A 16,395-nucleotide genomic window follows, 5' to 3' on the forward strand; every position below is an offset into this window, starting at 1 on the left:
TTGGCTGTCATTTGACGTGCAGGCAGAGGCGGAAGTGGCATCGCTCAGTCGGCGTCTTCAGATGACAGAGGACAACCTGGATCAGACACATGAGCAGCTCACTTCTGCCATTGAAAAGCTGGACAAGCTGGAGAAGGTGGCCGACGAGAGTGAGAGGTCAGCGCCCATTCGAGTGATGGCGATGTTGATGGCGATCACGATGATGATGATGACGGTGTTCCCAGAGGGATTCGCGTAATTGAGACTCGAGCCATGAAGGATGAGGAGAAGATGGAACGTTTGGCCGTTGAACTCAAGCAAGCTCAAATTATTGCTGAGGAGGCTGACCGCAAATATGAGGAAGTATGTACGCAATATATAGACACATACACACGTGCGCACACACACAGTAGGACTAGACCAGTGGTGGCCAACCCGCGGCTTCATGGGGGGGTGCTAATGGGACGTCAAACGCTGCGTGTTCGCTTCGGGGGGGGTGGGGGGGGGTTGTTAATGGGACTCAAACGCTGCGTGTTCGCTTCGGGGGGGTTAATGGGACGTTAAACGCTGCGTGTTCGCTTCGGGGGGGGGCTCTTTGCGGTACAAAGTAAAAATGTGGCTCTTAGTCTCTGACTGGTTGGCCACCCCTGGACTAGACAATTACAGTAAATGATCATCACGACTATTTTAGAATAGAATGCCCTTTGTCATTTTACATCTTAGTTGTACAATGAAATTCGGATAGCTGCTCCCTTTCTAGTGCAAACATAGAAATTTTAAAAAAGTATAAAAATAAGTCTGAGAATAAAAAAGAAAGATCTTATTTACAGTATAGCTATTAGTTTAAGAATGAAGGTTAAAAAATCTTATTTACAGTATGTTCGATGTATTAACATGAATGAGGTTTGTACAAAAAGTAAATAATAAATAGTAAATAGTTATTGCATGTAGTTTTTAAAGGAGTGTTTTCTCTGAGTTCAGAGCGGTGATGGCTCTTGGGTAGAAACTGTTTTTCAGTCTGGTAGTCCTTGTTTGAATGCCTCTGTAGCGCCTCCCAGAAGGAAGCAGTTCAAACAGCTGGGATACGGGATGTGTGTTGTCTTTGATGATGTTGTGAGCTCTGCTGACGCACCGGGTGTTGTATATGTCCGTCAGGGAGGGGAGAGGGCAGCCGATGATCCTTTGCGCTGCTTTGACTGTCCTCTGTAGCCTCCCTCTATTTGCAGCAGTGCAGCTCCCATACCAGGTGGTGAGGCAGTACGTCAGCAGGCTCTCAATGGAGGAATGGTAGAAGGCGAGCAGAAGCTTCCGATCCATGCTGCTCTTCCTGAGGACTCTTAAGAAGTGTAGATGCTGCTGAGCCTTCTTGATGACAGCTAGGTGTTGTGTGTCCAGTAGAGGTCATCAGAGATCTGGACTCCCAGGACTCTGATGTCGTGGACCCTCTCCACAATCTCGCTGTTGATGCATAGGGGGGGGGGGGGGGGGGGGGGGGATCTCATTTTCTCCTTCTGAAGTCCACAATGATCTCCTTTGTTTTCTTGGTGTTCAGAGCCAGGTTATTTCCAGAGCACCAGTTGGTGAGCTTCTGGACCTCCTCCCTAGGCTATCTCGTCACCATTCAAGATCAGCCCGACCACTGTGGTGTCATCAGCAAATTGTACAATCATGTTGTTGCCGTGGGCCGGACTACAGTCATGGGTATAAAGACAGTAGAGAGGGTTCAGCATGCAGCCTTGTGGTTAACCAGTGGTCAGTGTGCGTGTAGAGCAGTGCTTCTCAATTATTTTCTGTTACGCCCCCCCCTAGCAAGAAGAAAACTATTCGCGCCCCCCCTTCCCCACCGTGACTATCCTAACTTGTCTTGTAAGTCGTAAAATGTTGCACTGTCGCAAACGTCACAGAAGTAACAATGAGAGCGCCACTGCCCCCTGCTGTGAAGATTCGCAATTACACTTTATTCTAGTACTGCCAAAAAAAAAGCCTGTTCCCCAGGGTCACACGCGCCCCCCCAGGAATAGCACCGCGCCCCCTATTTGAGAAGCACTGGTGTAGAGGAAAGGTGGGGGCCAAGTCTCACCGTCTGGGGCAGGGGTGGGCAAACTTTTTGACTTGCGAGCCGAACTGGGTTCTAAATTTGGACCGGAGGGGCGAACCAGGAGCGGATGGATGTAGTGTTTGTGTGAAGTAATATAAACGACCTGTAAAGGTCATTGCATAAAAGGTGTTGGCCTTTAGTAGGGAGTAAAGCATGGATATCCAAAAAAACGTTTTTTGAAAACAAATGCATTTATTAACAGCATTTAAAAAATTTTTAAAAAATCACTAAAAAACTGCTATTATTGATTCTCATAAAATACGACACTCTTATTTTGAATAACAGTCTCCGTCACTTCAGTGCCTGCAGGTCAGATTAATGAAAGATGTTTATCTTATGAGAACACATCAAACGGCAAACATTCTGACCAAATATATCATCTTGAAGAATCGGTGAAAGCATACATCCAAATAAAGTAATCAAAACGGCAACACTGTGACGGGTATTTGAAAATCAGAGCAGAGTTTTAACTCACAAACACCTGGTAACAGAGGTGAGGAAAAGGGAAGCACTTCCTTAAAGTAAGCCTTAAGAACTTTACAGGTTAAGATTAGTCGCAAACAGGTGGTGCATCAATGTCCTTGAGCATCCTGCATTGTTTGAAAATGAGAACGGTCGCTAGTTTCAATCACTGCTATTTGTACAAGTCATGTTCAAAATGCATTTTTTTTTTTACAACAAACTTGAGAGCCTCCCCTTCATTTTCAGTGGGAGCAGTGTTGTTGGTGTCCCTTTTTTGCTAGTGCGTCATAGTCTGGAGTAAATTTGTTGTGGCCATTCTTAGGAGAGATCCGAGGTGTTGGTCCGTTTACCTAGAGCTGTGACTGGTTGATGTTGATGTTCATGTGGCTGAACGTCGCGTACGCCGAGCCAAATTGGCCACTCGGCACTCAGTGTCCACCTTCCTTTTCCTTGGGCGACTCATTTTAATGGAAGGATTCCAGGGGAAGGTTTGTGGGTGGCTTTAGCGTAAAACTGTATCTGAAAGCTCAGCGCGCGAATTACAGGAATGCTGTCGTCGCAGCCGACACTCTAAATTCGGCACTGATACAAATAGAGCCTGAGTGCGCCATGTCCGTACTACTGAGTACACGCACTTGTGAGTGTGCACCGTGCTTTCTGACACGGCTTCCGGTAGTAAAGGCGCAGACGAGCGGTAGGCAGACATTTTGATCAATATTGTAATCGGAATTATCAAGTAACAATTATTCAGGTATTCATGTAAAACAATTTGTGATGGTGGTGAATACATGTATATTTTAATTGCAATGTTTACCAGATGGGTGCCTCGCACTACACCTGCCGGTGAGGGTTCAATGTCAACTTGCAATGGTTAGGGTTAGGGCCATTCAATTTATGTGGCTTGTACCAAATAACCTTCTATTGTTCCAATTGTTTGATTTCTTTGCCGCTGCGGAGAGAATCCTGTCATTTTCTTTTGTGTGCTTTGTAATACTTTAATGTTAGCTGACCATTATTGATTCTGTTGCTTTGCCCTACTAGTATTAGGCAGCGACCAACGCCTCAGTAAGCGAGCTTCCAGACCTAACTATGCCGTGTCGGAAACACTATCAAGCATCGGCCGCAAGGTGCTCGAGCATCCCGCTGTGCTGCTGTGAAAGTCAGTTTTGCATCGCGTAGTGTTTTGGCTAAATTGGGCCCTGACCTTTGGACTCTGCCTCTAGCGCCGCTTAGGAACTGCTTCAGCGTGGTGTTTGGTTTTTTTATCGACATCATGGATGACGCCAATTACAATGACCGCACGCGTGGGCGTCACGGACATGCAAATGGCAAGTGACGAAGCACTTTTAAGAGGAAAAGCAAAGGGTCAGACAAACTAACAAGATGACTTGTCGACCTGAAGAATAGCCCGATCACCAATTTGCGGGATCAATGACGACAGCATGTGTCACCAATGCACCGCAGTCACTTGAGGGGATGCGACAAGTCGTTTTCCTTATACCGCCACCAAAGAAATTGGTGGTAGATTGGGAAAAAGATATCAAGAGGATGGATCTTGTTATTGGGATATGAAATGTCCATATGGAAAAAGGTCTCCATTGCTTACAATGTCATCGTCGCCAAACATGCTTTTAGCTCAAATGAGCAGGGCAAGCCCAGAAAATACAGCAATACTTTAATTTCTGGGAGTGAAGAATGGAGCACTGCCATTTGCATCACTGGACGAGGAAACGCTTTGGCGTCAATAATACGCAATAACAGCCATTTTGGACGGTGTCGTGTCGTGCAATGCCATCTAGTGGCTTCTGCGGGATACGCTGGATGACAGCGCACTGCATCAATACATTGAGCTTTTTGAGTTGCTTGTTCCAGGTATACACATTTATTGTATCGTGTGGCTTGTTTGCTGAGCTGATGTTTGATTGACAGGTGGCTCGCAAACTGGTGATGGGGGAGCAGGAGCTGGAGCGTGCCGAAGCCCGAGCTGAGCTAGCTGAGAGGTTACCGCACGCACGCACAGACACACACACACAATCACACAGTGTGCACCCTGTATTTCCCCTCGTGGTTAGCGGTAATGCTATCAGCCGAGGCGTTTGGGCCAATTGGTAAAGGTCACCTGAACCAACCGGTAGTCGACCGCCTCGTCCAACTCAAACCTCGGCCTGTGCTTTTCCCCACTGTGTTTGTGACCTCGGCCCCACAGCAAAACTCGCGCCTTGGAGGAGGAGCTGAAGAGTCTGGTAGCCAGTTCCAAGAGTTTTGAGTCTCAGGCCGAGAAGGTGAGAGATGGGCCGTGAGACCTGCTCTGGCTCAGCGTGTTTCATCTCGCTGTTTGTTCTTGTAGTTCTCTATGCAGGAGGAGCGCAGCGAGCTGGAGATCAGCAGCCTCAGGAGTAAACTGATGGAGGTGAGACATGCTCTTGAGCTGTCCCTGGTTTGGGTTAGGCTGAGGGCATCGACGCTCACGCAGCACTCACGCTGCTTCCTCTTCACGGCACGTTCAGGCGGACAACAGGGCCGATTCTGCCGAGCGCATGGTGGCCAAGCTGGAGAGAACAGTGGACGATCTGGAAGGTGCGGCGCGCCCCCGGTGGGCTGACGACCCCAAAGCCGCGCAACGCTGACCGATCCGTCCTTGCGTGTTTGCAGAATCGCTGGTGGTGGCAAAGACGGCCAACCTAGAGCTGCACGCCACGCTCAACCGGACCATGGAGGAGCTCAATGCCTGCTGAACGTTCCTCATCCTTTCACCTTCGTCAGTGGGATCAATAACAGAACACGCGCTTTATTTCTTGGTCGCTTTGTGGACATGTGCTTGGAAGGGAGCAGCCAATCAGGCTTTTCTGCCAATTCTATGGGGCCAATTATAGGTCAGTCACACCACTGCGTTCCGCAGCGGCTGTCGCTCATTTAGGCTGTGATGTCAATGTGTGACATCATCACAGCATAAAGTCAAGAGGCCAATCAGAGGTCAAAGATGCCTACCTGATCAGTTGTCACATGGTTTTATGCTGTGATGATGTCAAGACAGCCTTTTTCTCTGAAATAAAAGCACTATGTCATTTGTTCGCCATCTTTATTGAGAGGTTAAGTATCGGCACCAAATAGAACAGACATGATTTGGCCAGTTTGTACCTACAAACACAAACAGTTGACGTCCGTGTCGGTTACCACCAGCACGGGGGATTTGCCAACAGGAATCAAACACAAGCAAGCTTGTGACCTTGCAAATACACATCTAGAGCTTTAAGTATTGATCGCGAGCAGGAGGAGGGTGGGACTTTAGGTATTAATCATGAGTAGGAGGGGGACTGTGGGGCTTTAGGTATTGATCGTAGAACACGGGTTAGAGTCTAATATGTTGAACAAACAGATGACTCAAGTGTTTGCTACGGCATAACCAACAAAATTGTGAACGGGGATTAGTCGCGAAGAGGCACATCAATGATTTTGAAAGATTCAAGAGTTTTTTACTCGCCATGTTTGAGCGTGCCAAACAAGGAATTTGACTTTGGTAAATCACAGCCTCTGTTCAACATTTAGGTGACTAACAACACTCAGGACGTGAAAAATGGCAAATATTAACCAATTAATTTTGTTTCAAAACTGGTATTGTTTTCAAACAATAGGCCTTTGATGGCCTTGGCCAAAATAGCGAGTTCTAGCAATTACATCTCAGATGTAAACATTGGTTTCGTTCTGTGGAAAACATTCCTTCCAGGCGGTCTAATTTGTCAAGTGTGTCGTCGAGAGAGATAAAGATAGATAGATACTGTATTGATCCCTGGTGGGTAATTCAGTTATGATCAGCCGAGTCATAAGGCTTTGTTGAATGCGGCTTGGCTGGTTTTGATCGATCAGTGACGGGTCGCCTCCGCCGCCAGTGCGAGGATTGGCCGCAACTGGTCATCTAATGAGTGGGCGTCGGCCTCATTTGTGATGGTCCAATGGAAGTCCACCCCACTGTCCAACCCGCACTCAGACTCTGCGTCATCCACGCCTGTCGAGCGCACGCACACACCAAATTAAGATGGAAAAGAGGGCAGGCACCTAAACGGGGCCTGGACCGTCGTACCTGGGGTGAAGATCCACCCCCTACGCCTGCGCGTTTCTTCTCGACTTTCCACACGCACACAGCGAGTCTGTTGAGGGAATTTGGCCCAAAACCAGCAAAGGTCCGACATCCGCCGTGCGTCACTCACCACCTGAGCAATCACAGAGTAGGGCAGCGCTCGCCGGTTGCCACGGCTACATCCGAGGTCGCGGAGGAACGTACCCAAACGGGCTGGTGCGCTCCTCTTGTCGCCAGCCGGCAGAAAAATCCGGGATCTCGCCGTCTCTGAGCTTCGCCCCAGCTGATCATGTCTACCCGATAGAGCTCCTTGTAAGGGCCGGAACTCGATAGTTGCTTGGCGTCCAGTCCGTGTTCCTGCACATGCGCGTTCGACACCGTGACAATGACGAGCACACATTCACACGAGCGTGTGCTGAACAGGCCTTTCCGTTGGGAGACCAAGATGTTGGGTCACAGTACGCAAGTTGAGCCAACTTGAAGGGGAACGCTCAAGACGTGCGACGTGTACGCATGTGTGGATGACTGTTATGACGTGTCAAATGAGATCTTCAGCTTTTGACACGTCATTGATTGTTTGATTGTAGCCTATTTCTTGTGTCTCTTTAGTTGATTAATATATCGTTTTGACTGTCTTTGATTTTAAGCCAGTTTTTACTCCAAGTACAGCACTTTCTTTGCAGCTCTGTTTTTTCTCTCAGCGCTCCATCAATAAGTTACATTACCGCCCCGAATATTTACGTCAAAGATCCGTATAGTTTTTTCGAAAAGTGGACTTGGATTATTGTTAAATTTGGGGTTTATTATTCCATTGCGTCGTTTTTATAAGAGAAATCCTGTTTGCGATTTACCGGTTTTTTTCATGTATAATGCGCCCCCATGTATAATACGCACCCTAAAAATGGCATGTCGATGCTGGAAAAAAGCCTGTACCCATGTATAATACGCACCCAAATTTTGACTCCTACTTAAGTCCGTAAACGTAAAATGATTTCAGAAAAAACATCATCTTTGGGAACAACCGGATGTTATTCTGCCGGTCAGTATCACTGCGCATGCGGTAGCAAACTCGATAGCGAAGAAATGTTTCGGATTTGTGTAGGGTACATTGTGACAGCAAACGAGCAGGTGATCGAGCAAGCGTCTGATATGAGAGCATTGTGTTTGTAGGAAAGAAAGGAACAAGGCAAAGTGTTGTGAAATAAGATATTACCTGTAATACGCATTTAGGTAGAGAATTGAACTCTCGCTGTTTATACAGCTGACGTGTCTTGCTATATAAAAAAAAAAAAAAAAAGAAGAAAAAAAATAAATTGTACCCATGTATAATGCGCACCCCAGATTTTAGGACAGGGATGTCCAAACTTTTTGCAAGGAGGGCCAGATTTAGTAACGTGAAGGGGCCCGGGGGCCAATATTATTTTTCGCTTCACTTCCTTGGGGGTTGCTAATGGGACGTCAAACGTTCGCTCCTCTTCCCTGGTCTGCTGATGGGACGTCAAACGCTTTGTGTGGTGGGCTCCATCTAGTGTGGAAACTGATAAGTGCGAAGAGTTGAGCTCAAGCTTGTTGTGCAGGCCATATTCAATTATGTTTGCAGAATTTTCTGCGGGCCAATAAAAACTGGACTGCGGGCCGCAGTTGGCCCGCGGGCCGTAGTTTGGACACCGGTATTTTAGGACAATAAATTAGTTACATTTTGCGCATTATACATGGAAAAAAACGGTAAGTGTCGTCGTTGAATGTTCGCTGGCATTTGCTTCTTCCCCCAAGAAATTCGTGGGTGCGTGTGACGTCACTGACCTGAGCATATGCTTCTTTGAGGGGCGCAGAAAGACGAACGACGCCACAGACGTCCTCTCCTAAACTGCAGCACAACAGACGATTAATGAGCGTATCAAAACGTGATCAACGGAGGAAGCGAGGTGGACTTTCTTTTTTTAAGCGAGGTGGGCTTTACCGATCGAGGATGACATTCGTGACGTAATCTTTCCCTGACTTCCGTTTACCGCTGAAAATCAAAATGAGTTTTGGTTCTGAGTGTGAACCTTCCATAGCAGAAGAGGTGCCTATCACACAAGATGAAGGTTCATTAGTCGATCAAATTATCTTTCACGTCTCACGCTCCGAGAGATACCGGAAGTGACGGACCTGACTGGTGTCACGCCAAAACAAGAGTCGTAGCGCGGCGTTCACGTCGCGTTTCAGTCCTTCACGCAACGAGACTGCGACAATACGATGGCATGTCGGCTTTCTTTGCTGTTGACTTTATTTATTCCTTTACTTTTTAGTATTACTTTATTTTTTTCTCAACACTTTCTTTTGAAAAGGTGCGCGTTTACGTCCTGAACAAAGTTCAGATTCGGAAGATTTTGGCAACATGGCGGCGTTGGTTCTTGGACGGAAAACTTTTCAAACTTTCATGGCGGTGAGCCTGACTTTCAGTGGAACTGCACGCAAAAGTTGTTTGATATTTTCTGTCTTTTGTGAATATCAATGTCATGTTTAGTCTAGACCAGGGGTGGGCAAACCGTTTGACTCGCGGGCCTAACTGGGTTCTAAATTTGGAGGGCCGAACCAGGAGCAGATGGACGTAGTGTTTGTGTCAAGTAATATAAGCGACTTGTAAAGGTCATTGCATAAAAGATTTTGGCCTTTAGTAGGTAGTAAAGCATGGATATTCCAAACAAGTTTTTTGAAAACAAATGCATTTATTAACAGCATTAAAAAAAAAAAAAATCACTAAAAAACTGCTATCAGTGATTCTCATAAAATACGACACTGTTATTATGAATAACAGTCTCCATCACTTCAGTGCCTGCAGGTCAGACTAATGAAAGATGTTTATCTTATGAGATTACATCAAACGGCAAACATTCTGACCAAATATATCATCTTGAAGAATCGGTGAAAGCATACATCCAAATAAAGTAATCAAAACGGCAACACGGTGAGGGGTATTTGAAAATCAGAGCAGAGTTTTAACTCGCAAACACCTGGTAACAGAGGTGAGGAAACGGGAAACACTTTCTTAAAGTAAGCCTTAAGAACTTTACAGGTTAAGATTAGTCGCAAACAGGTGGTGCATCAATGTCCTTGAGCATCCTGCATTGTTTTAAAATGAGAATGGTCGCTAGTTTCAATGTGTACAAATCATATTCAAAATGCATTTTTTTTACAACAAACTTGAGAGCCTCCCCTTCATTTTCAGTGGGAACAGTGTTGTTGGTCTCCCTTTTTTGCTAGTGCGTCATAGTCTGGAGTAAAATTTGTTGTGCCAATTCTTAGGAGAGATCCGAGGTGTCTGTCCGTTTACCTTGATCTGTGACGGGTTGATGTTGATGTGGCTGAACGTCACGTCGCGTACGTCGAGCCAAATTGGCCACTCTTTTCTAAACACTCGGCACTGTGTCCACCTTACTTTTCCTTGGACGACTCATAATAGAAGGATTCCAGGGGAAGGTTTGTGGGTGGCTTTAGCGTAAAACTGTAATTACAAGAATGCTGTCGTCACAGCTCACGCTCTAAATTCGGGACTGATACAAATAGAGCGCGAGTGCGCCATGTCCGTACTACTGAGTACGTACACGCACTTGTGAGTGTGCACCGAGCTTCTTGACACGGCTTCCGGTAGTAAATGCGCAGGCAAAATGACCAAAAAAAAAGTTTAATAATCCAATTTATTCAGGGTTGGCGGGCCGGATTAAACGGTCCCGTCGGCCGGATGTGGCCCGCGGGCCGTAGTTGGCCCATCCCTGGTCTAGACGGTTGGGCTCGTTTAAAACATTAGTCAAGACAATTTTTGAGATGACCAATCGATAGGAAAAAACTGCACTCTTTGCGTTCTAAAAATTTTGTTATACTACTTTGCCAGGTACATTTGAATTTCGGGCATTTATTTTACACCGTCTTCTTAGTTCAAATGTGGGACAAACTAGAAATTTAACAGTCTAACGCAGAAAGCTCGAAGTCCCGAGTTGACCATGCTAGTGTTTAGATCAGGGGTGGCCAACCAGTCAGAGACTAAGAGCCACATTTTTTACTTTGTCATCGCAAAGAGCCACATCATACACATGAGCACACATGAACACCCCCCCCACACGCACGCACACACGCATGCATGCACGCACGCACACACACAGACCCCTCTGCTCAGCCAAATTTATTGTGTGACATTATTATGTCACGCACCAACATGATAATGACAAATTGACTCCTACAGTACTAAAACCACAGACCAAAGACCACATTTTCAACAATGAACATTGTTGTGCATTGTCTCACACAGACAAACCCTCAGTTCAACAAATTCCACAAACAAAAATATAAGTTTTTTCACTTACTATGTGTGGCGGGACAGACCATTCGTTTTAGTTTGTCGTTTTCAGGAGACAAGATTTCAATAACGTCACTGAGGCATATTTTAACGAACTCCACTTCATTGTATGGCTTTTTAGCCCGTGCAATGTTCCAAGCCAGTTGAAACAATGCAAGTGTGACAATCTCTGAGTGCTTCGTAATTTTTATGAAAAACTGTACCTATTTTTCTGCCTGACTTTTCAAAGTCTCCAAACTTGTGCTTGCGAAATTCAGTCCCTTTTGCAAAGTCCTTATCGATATTGGCATGAAGTGAGCTGAAGTGGCGCTGACCATATGAAGCTTTTAAATGCGCCAATGCCGTCAGGCAGAATGGCTTGCCATAGCGTTCAACAAAAAACAACTTTAACCCTGTTAAAAACGTCCTGTGTTCATCGTCATATATTCGTTTAGCTGTGCATTTCCTTGCCATTGTGGCAAGCGTCTTGTCAGCTTTTCTGGACCTAATGGGCCCCCCGTAGTCACAGTCGCCATTCATTAAAAAGCCAGCAAAACCAATTGCTCTGTTTGTCCCTCCTCCTTTGCGGGATTTCACCTCACGCGCATGCGCGTTTGACCAAATACCATGTTGAACTCAAGCGAAACAAATACGCACGAAAAATAAACACAAATGTTGATATGAACGTAAAAGAGCCGCATGAAACCAGCCAAAGAGCCGCAAATCTGACACATTTATTCCAAACATTTGGGTTGCATAAATTCAACCTTGAAAATGCCAGTGGAATGCACTTTAATAAAAGTAAATACAAAAAAATTCATTAAAGGATCCTGAGAAATTACCCGAAGGTTATAAAAGGCTAAAATGTGAAGCACTTTGCATCCGTCTCATCAAGCGTTGGTCCACACATGACGTGACCGCGTGGTGCCTTGCCAGTCGTGTTTCCACAGCTCGCCGGCCGTTGCTCAGCAGCCGCCGCTTCCTCAGTCGCACTTCTTCCCACCGCTGGAGGCGGCCATGCTGCCGCCTGGAACCTTTCAGGACCGAGTGGCCTTCATCACGGGGGGCGGGACCGGACTGGGGCGCGCCATGACCACCACGCTTTCTCACCTGGGGGCGCAGTGCATCATCGCTAGCAGGTCATACCCCAGCGTAGTTCCTAAGTAGGAATTCGATCTAGGGTGTCATGGTCAGATATGGGGTGGGAGTTCATGCTTGAGTTTGGAGACAGCGTCTATCTTCAAGTTTTGGTGTCTGGCCATATGTGCGAGCTGAGGCTAATGTGAAATGTTTATGGTACAGGAAGTTGGAGGTTCTGCAGCAGACGGCGGATGAGATCAGCAGTCGGACTGGAAACAAGGTGGAAGATCAAAGAAAAGGCACAATATGCTGGTCTTGGTCTCAGCCCGCCTGATTCACCGGTGTGGTCTTGCCTTGATCTTTCAGGTCCATGTGGTCCAGCTTGATGTCAGAGATCCTCAGGCTGTCACGTGTTGTATGGAACATGTGGAAAGTCTGACAGGCTTGCCTGATGTAAGAGTGCAACCGCACACACCTAGCGTGCAGATCCGACATGTTTCCTATGCGATGAAGTTAAGCTGAGATGCATCCGCCATTTGTGGATAAAGCGATATCAGTTTTCCTGGCGATGAAATGAACCAATCAGACAACTCGTCAGCCACGCTTCTCGCCTGGCGCCTTGTATCGTGCGATGGCCTTTGTTGTCACCATCATCAGTGGATGCAGACTGACAGGCGTGTCATGGCAAAGGGGAAGTCAGCTTGTCGGATGACATCACAGTTGTGCGCGCAGGTGATCATCAACAACGCGGCGGGAAACTTTGTGTGTCCGTCGGAAAATCTGTCGGCCAACGCTTGGAAGAGCATCAGTGACATCGTCCTGAATGGCACTGCGTTCGTCACGCTGGAGCTGGGGAAGAGACTGGTCCGCAGCCAGAAAGGTCATAGGGTGCCAAAGTGCCGGGGCAGCTAAGATCAGGCGTCACTGGCTCACTTGCAGTCATGTGTCTGTCAGGTGCTGCCTTCCTGGCCGTCACCACCATCTACGCTGAGTCGGGTTCCGGCTTTGTGGTTCCCAGCGCTGCCGCTAAGGCCGGGGTCGAGGCGCTCTACAAGTGAGTCACGCATCCGCGACAAGCACTGATGTCCGGAACCTCATCCATGGGGTCCCTGCTATGATCGCCGCCTCGGCGAGCTGGCCACTAGGATCACCGGCGTCTTGACAATGGGGTCGCCACGCCGACCGGCACCTTGTCAATCTGCCATAGTGCTGGGCCCCTTGTCAAGGTGGTCACCACAGTGACGGGTGTCCCATCAGGTCTTTGGCAGGAGAGTGGGGACGCTACGGGCTCCGCTTCAACATCATCCAACCTGGACCCATCCGAACCAAGGTAGTGTATGCATTCTTTGTTTTTTTTACACATGTCGAGCTGCTGTGGTGATGTTTGTAATAAGGCTCATAATACTTCAAGGGCGCCTTCAGCCGCTTGGACCCTACGGGGAAATTTGAAGCCGGAATGCTGAGTCGTATTCCGACGGGTCGACTGGGCCGAGCTGCTGAAATGGCCAACTTGGCATCGTACGTGTGCAGCGACTACGCCAGCTGGATGTCCGGAGCGGTGAGTTGCACCATCGCTTTTTCCCATAAGACGGCCAAGAGTTTAACCCAATTGTTTGCCTTCAGGTGATTCGCTTTGATGGTGGCGAGTATGTGATGATGGCGGGAGAATTCAACGAGCTGCGCACGGTTGGAGCTTTTCCGCCTTTTCTCTTCTCGCTCTTCTTCGCTTTAGCTTTGCTTTTTCTGCCCTGCTCAGGTCACGGCCGATCAATGGAAGGTGATGGAAACGATGATCAGGAGCACCAAAGGAGCCTAAAGAGCTTCCCGCTCTGTGATGTCATAGTCAAACTGAGCTTTCCCGTTTTTGTCAACAATAAACAAATGCAAGCATACTCCAAAGTACAAGTACGTTTTTTTGTACACTAGAAAACGTTTTTTGTACGTTGGTATTTCCAGTGTGTAGTGACGTGCTCACACGGAAGTCATTTTGGAACAAGGGCTGTTCTTGCACACTCGCTGTAAACTGGCGCTGTTCGTTGAACTTGCTGTCCATTTGCCGAAAAACAATTTCGTGTCGAAGTCCAATATAAATATATCAAATCAATCTTTATTTGCCAAGTTTGAGCATGCCAAAGAAGGAATTTGACTCCGGTACATCTCTGCCTCTGTACAACATTTAGGTAGCTAACAACATTCAGGACAACGTGCAAAAATTGACAATTATTTTCAAACATCCCCTGATCTTAAACTCCCAAGCGGGCAAGGAAAAACTCAAAACTCCTACTAGGAGAAATGAGAAAACTTGAAGAGACCACAGATGGGAGGATCCCTCTTCCAGGGTGACCATGCTGCAATGGATGCAGTGAGGACAGATAGTACACATAATATGGACAATCCAAAGCATCGAGAGCAGGATGTTCTTGCACAGTAATGACTCTGAAGAGTTTGAAGGATTTAAGGATTTGGAGTGACACAGAAGGTTTGAAAAACTATTATGGCTTTTACGCACACCCGGTCCTATTCTATGGAGCTCTCTTCCACCTCCGTGGCTGGAAGTCCTCACGCCTGGAAGTTTGTTTTGTTAAATAAAGAGCCGTTTATCAAACCGACGTCTTTCCTTGTACTTTGTTAACGCTACAATATAGTTATATACTAGGTCTGTGGAATAACGACGAGGTTGACGTCAGGGCGCACGCGTGGCGTTGTTGACAAAGTACGAGTAATTTGATCGATGGATTTAATGATTTAGAGTGACACAGATGGTTTGATAATATTATTGTTTATATAATAGTTATTTGGGGCGGCTCGGTGGCGTTCTAGGTAGCACGTCTGCCTCACAGTTAGGAGGGTGCGGGTTCGATTCCACCTCCGGCCCTCCCTGTGTGGAGTTTGCATGTTCTCCCCGGGTCCGCGTGGGTTTTCTCCGGGCACTCCGGTTTCCTCTCACATCCCAAAAACATGCTTGGTAGCCCGATTGAAGACTCCAAATTGTACCTAGGTGTGAGTGCGAGGGCAAATGCTTGTTTGTCTCTGTGTGCCCTGCAACCGGTTCAGGGTGTCCCCCCGCCTACTGGCATAGTAAAAAAAAGCTTTGGGGTACTTCAAAGTGCCGAGTTGACCAAGACACATGAAGAAATGACCACCTGCAATGTTTGGTTTAGGTGTTACCCCAACATTTACTTGTATTGCTCCAATCGCATTTTCAGGCTGAGCTGAGCAGGTTTTCTAATCGTCCACCTGTGGTTTGGTTGGCATAGTAAAAAATGCTCTTGAGGACTTCACAGTGCCGAGTTGACCAAGGCACATGAAGAAATGACCACCAGCAACGCTTGGTTTAGGTCAGGGCCAACCAGTCAGAGATTAAGACATTTTTTTTTACTGCGTTACCGCAAAGAGCCACATCATACATGAGCACACATGAACATCACCCCATCCCTTCCTCTTACACACACACATACTCACACCAACATACACAGGCTGCCACCATCATACCTGTGCCGAAGAAACCTGCTCTGTCCTGCTTTAATGACTACCGCCCCGTGGCACTGATGCCCATCATCATGAAGTGCTTTGAGCGGCTTGTCATGGAGCACATCAGATCCATTCTCCCCCCCACCATAGACTCCTTCCAGTTTGTGTATCAAGCCAAACATCTGCTCTACCCTCCACTCAGCCTTCACTCCTCCTGGAGAGGAGGGACTCGTATGTGAGATTGCTGTTTGTGGACTTCAGTTCTGCATTCAACACCATTGTGCCACAACGACTCATCTGCAAACTCGACAAGCTGGGCCTCAGTACCTACCTCTGCAACTGGCTACTGGACTTCCTCTGTCAGAGGCCTCAGGTGGTACGTGTTGGCGACAAAATCTCCGCCAGCATCACGCTGAGCACGGCTGCATGCTCAGTCCGCTGCTCTTCACCCTGCTGACGCATGACTGCACTGCAACTTCCAGTAGCAACCGCGTGCTGAAATATGCCGACGACACAACTCTGGTGGGTCTCATCACCGGGGGCGATGAGACTCAGTACAAGTCGGAGGTCAACCTTCTGGCCACGTGGTGCAGGGACAACAACCTCCTGCTGAGCGTCAATAAGACCAAGGTGATTGTTGTTGACTTCCGGAAGGGTCACACCCAACACCTGCCACTGACCATCGACCAGCACCAGATTCCTGGGGGTGCACATCAGTGACGACCTCTCCTGGTCCACCAACACCGCATCACTGGCGAAGAAAGCTCAGCGCCACCTGTACTTCCTGCGGAAACTCAGGCGAGCAAGTGCTCCTCCGGCCGTCATGACTACATTCTACCGTGGCACCATTGAGAGCGTCCTCTCCATTTGTATCGCTGTTTGAGGTGGTAGCTGTACTGAATACAACATGAAGGC

The 16,395-nt window shown here is 47.4% G+C and overlaps 3 protein-coding genes across 6 annotated transcripts in view; 2 read left to right on the forward strand and 1 right to left on the reverse strand.

The window, feature by feature from the left end:
• The window catches only part of LOC133161248 (tropomyosin alpha-4 chain-like), a 6,485-nt gene extending 879 nt beyond the window's left edge, over window positions 1-5,606 (forward strand). For both annotated transcript variants that reach the window (XM_061289603.1, XM_061289602.1), the window contains exons 3-9: window positions 23-156; window positions 225-342; window positions 4,469-4,539; window positions 4,746-4,821; window positions 4,887-4,949; window positions 5,047-5,116; window positions 5,192-5,606. In XM_061289603.1, the coding sequence (XP_061145587.1) occupies window positions 23-156; window positions 225-342; window positions 4,469-4,539; window positions 4,746-4,821; window positions 4,887-4,949; window positions 5,047-5,116; window positions 5,192-5,274 (615 nt within the window). In that variant the 3' untranslated portion in view covers window positions 5,275-5,606. The remainder of the gene's footprint in view (window positions 1-22; window positions 157-224; window positions 343-4,468; window positions 4,540-4,745; window positions 4,822-4,886; window positions 4,950-5,046; window positions 5,117-5,191) is intronic.
• On the reverse strand, window positions 5,602-8,710 carry LOC133161250 (phosphomevalonate kinase-like). Its single transcript, XM_061289604.1, has 5 exons — window positions 8,575-8,710; window positions 8,418-8,481; window positions 6,819-6,971; window positions 6,618-6,747; window positions 5,602-6,542 (listed from the first exon to the last, which is right to left on the reverse strand). The coding sequence occupies exons 1-5, from the start codon at window positions 8,667-8,669 to the stop codon at window positions 6,400-6,402; spliced, it is 585 nt and encodes a 194-aa protein (XP_061145588.1). The 5' UTR covers window positions 8,670-8,710; the 3' UTR covers window positions 5,602-6,399.
• LOC133161247 (2,4-dienoyl-CoA reductase [(3E)-enoyl-CoA-producing], mitochondrial-like) lies at window positions 8,450-13,901 on the forward strand. 3 transcript variants are annotated; one of them, XM_061289599.1, is made up of 11 exons: window positions 8,731-8,855; window positions 8,945-9,042; window positions 11,866-12,068; window positions 12,232-12,289; window positions 12,376-12,462; window positions 12,742-12,889; window positions 12,964-13,063; window positions 13,267-13,339; window positions 13,421-13,567; window positions 13,633-13,695; window positions 13,766-13,901. In XM_061289599.1, the coding sequence occupies exons 2-11, from the start codon at window positions 8,995-8,997 to the stop codon at window positions 13,823-13,825; spliced, it is 987 nt and encodes a 328-aa protein (XP_061145583.1). In that variant the 5' UTR covers window positions 8,731-8,855; window positions 8,945-8,994; the 3' UTR covers window positions 13,826-13,901. The 3 variants fall into 3 exon arrangements, with proteins under 3 accessions (XP_061145584.1, XP_061145585.1, XP_061145583.1); XM_061289600.1 differs by lacking the exons at window positions 8,731-8,855; window positions 8,945-9,042 and adding an exon at window positions 8,450-8,563; XM_061289601.1 differs by lacking the exon at window positions 11,866-12,068 and having other exon boundaries at window positions 8,725-8,855.
• Window positions 13,902-16,395: the final 2,494 nt, after the last annotated feature.

The sequence above is a fragment of the Syngnathus typhle genome, linkage group LG10, assembly GCF_033458585.1.
Source record: "Syngnathus typhle isolate RoL2023-S1 ecotype Sweden linkage group LG10, RoL_Styp_1.0, whole genome shotgun sequence".
Taxonomy (NCBI): domain Eukaryota; kingdom Metazoa; phylum Chordata; class Actinopteri; order Syngnathiformes; family Syngnathidae; genus Syngnathus; species Syngnathus typhle.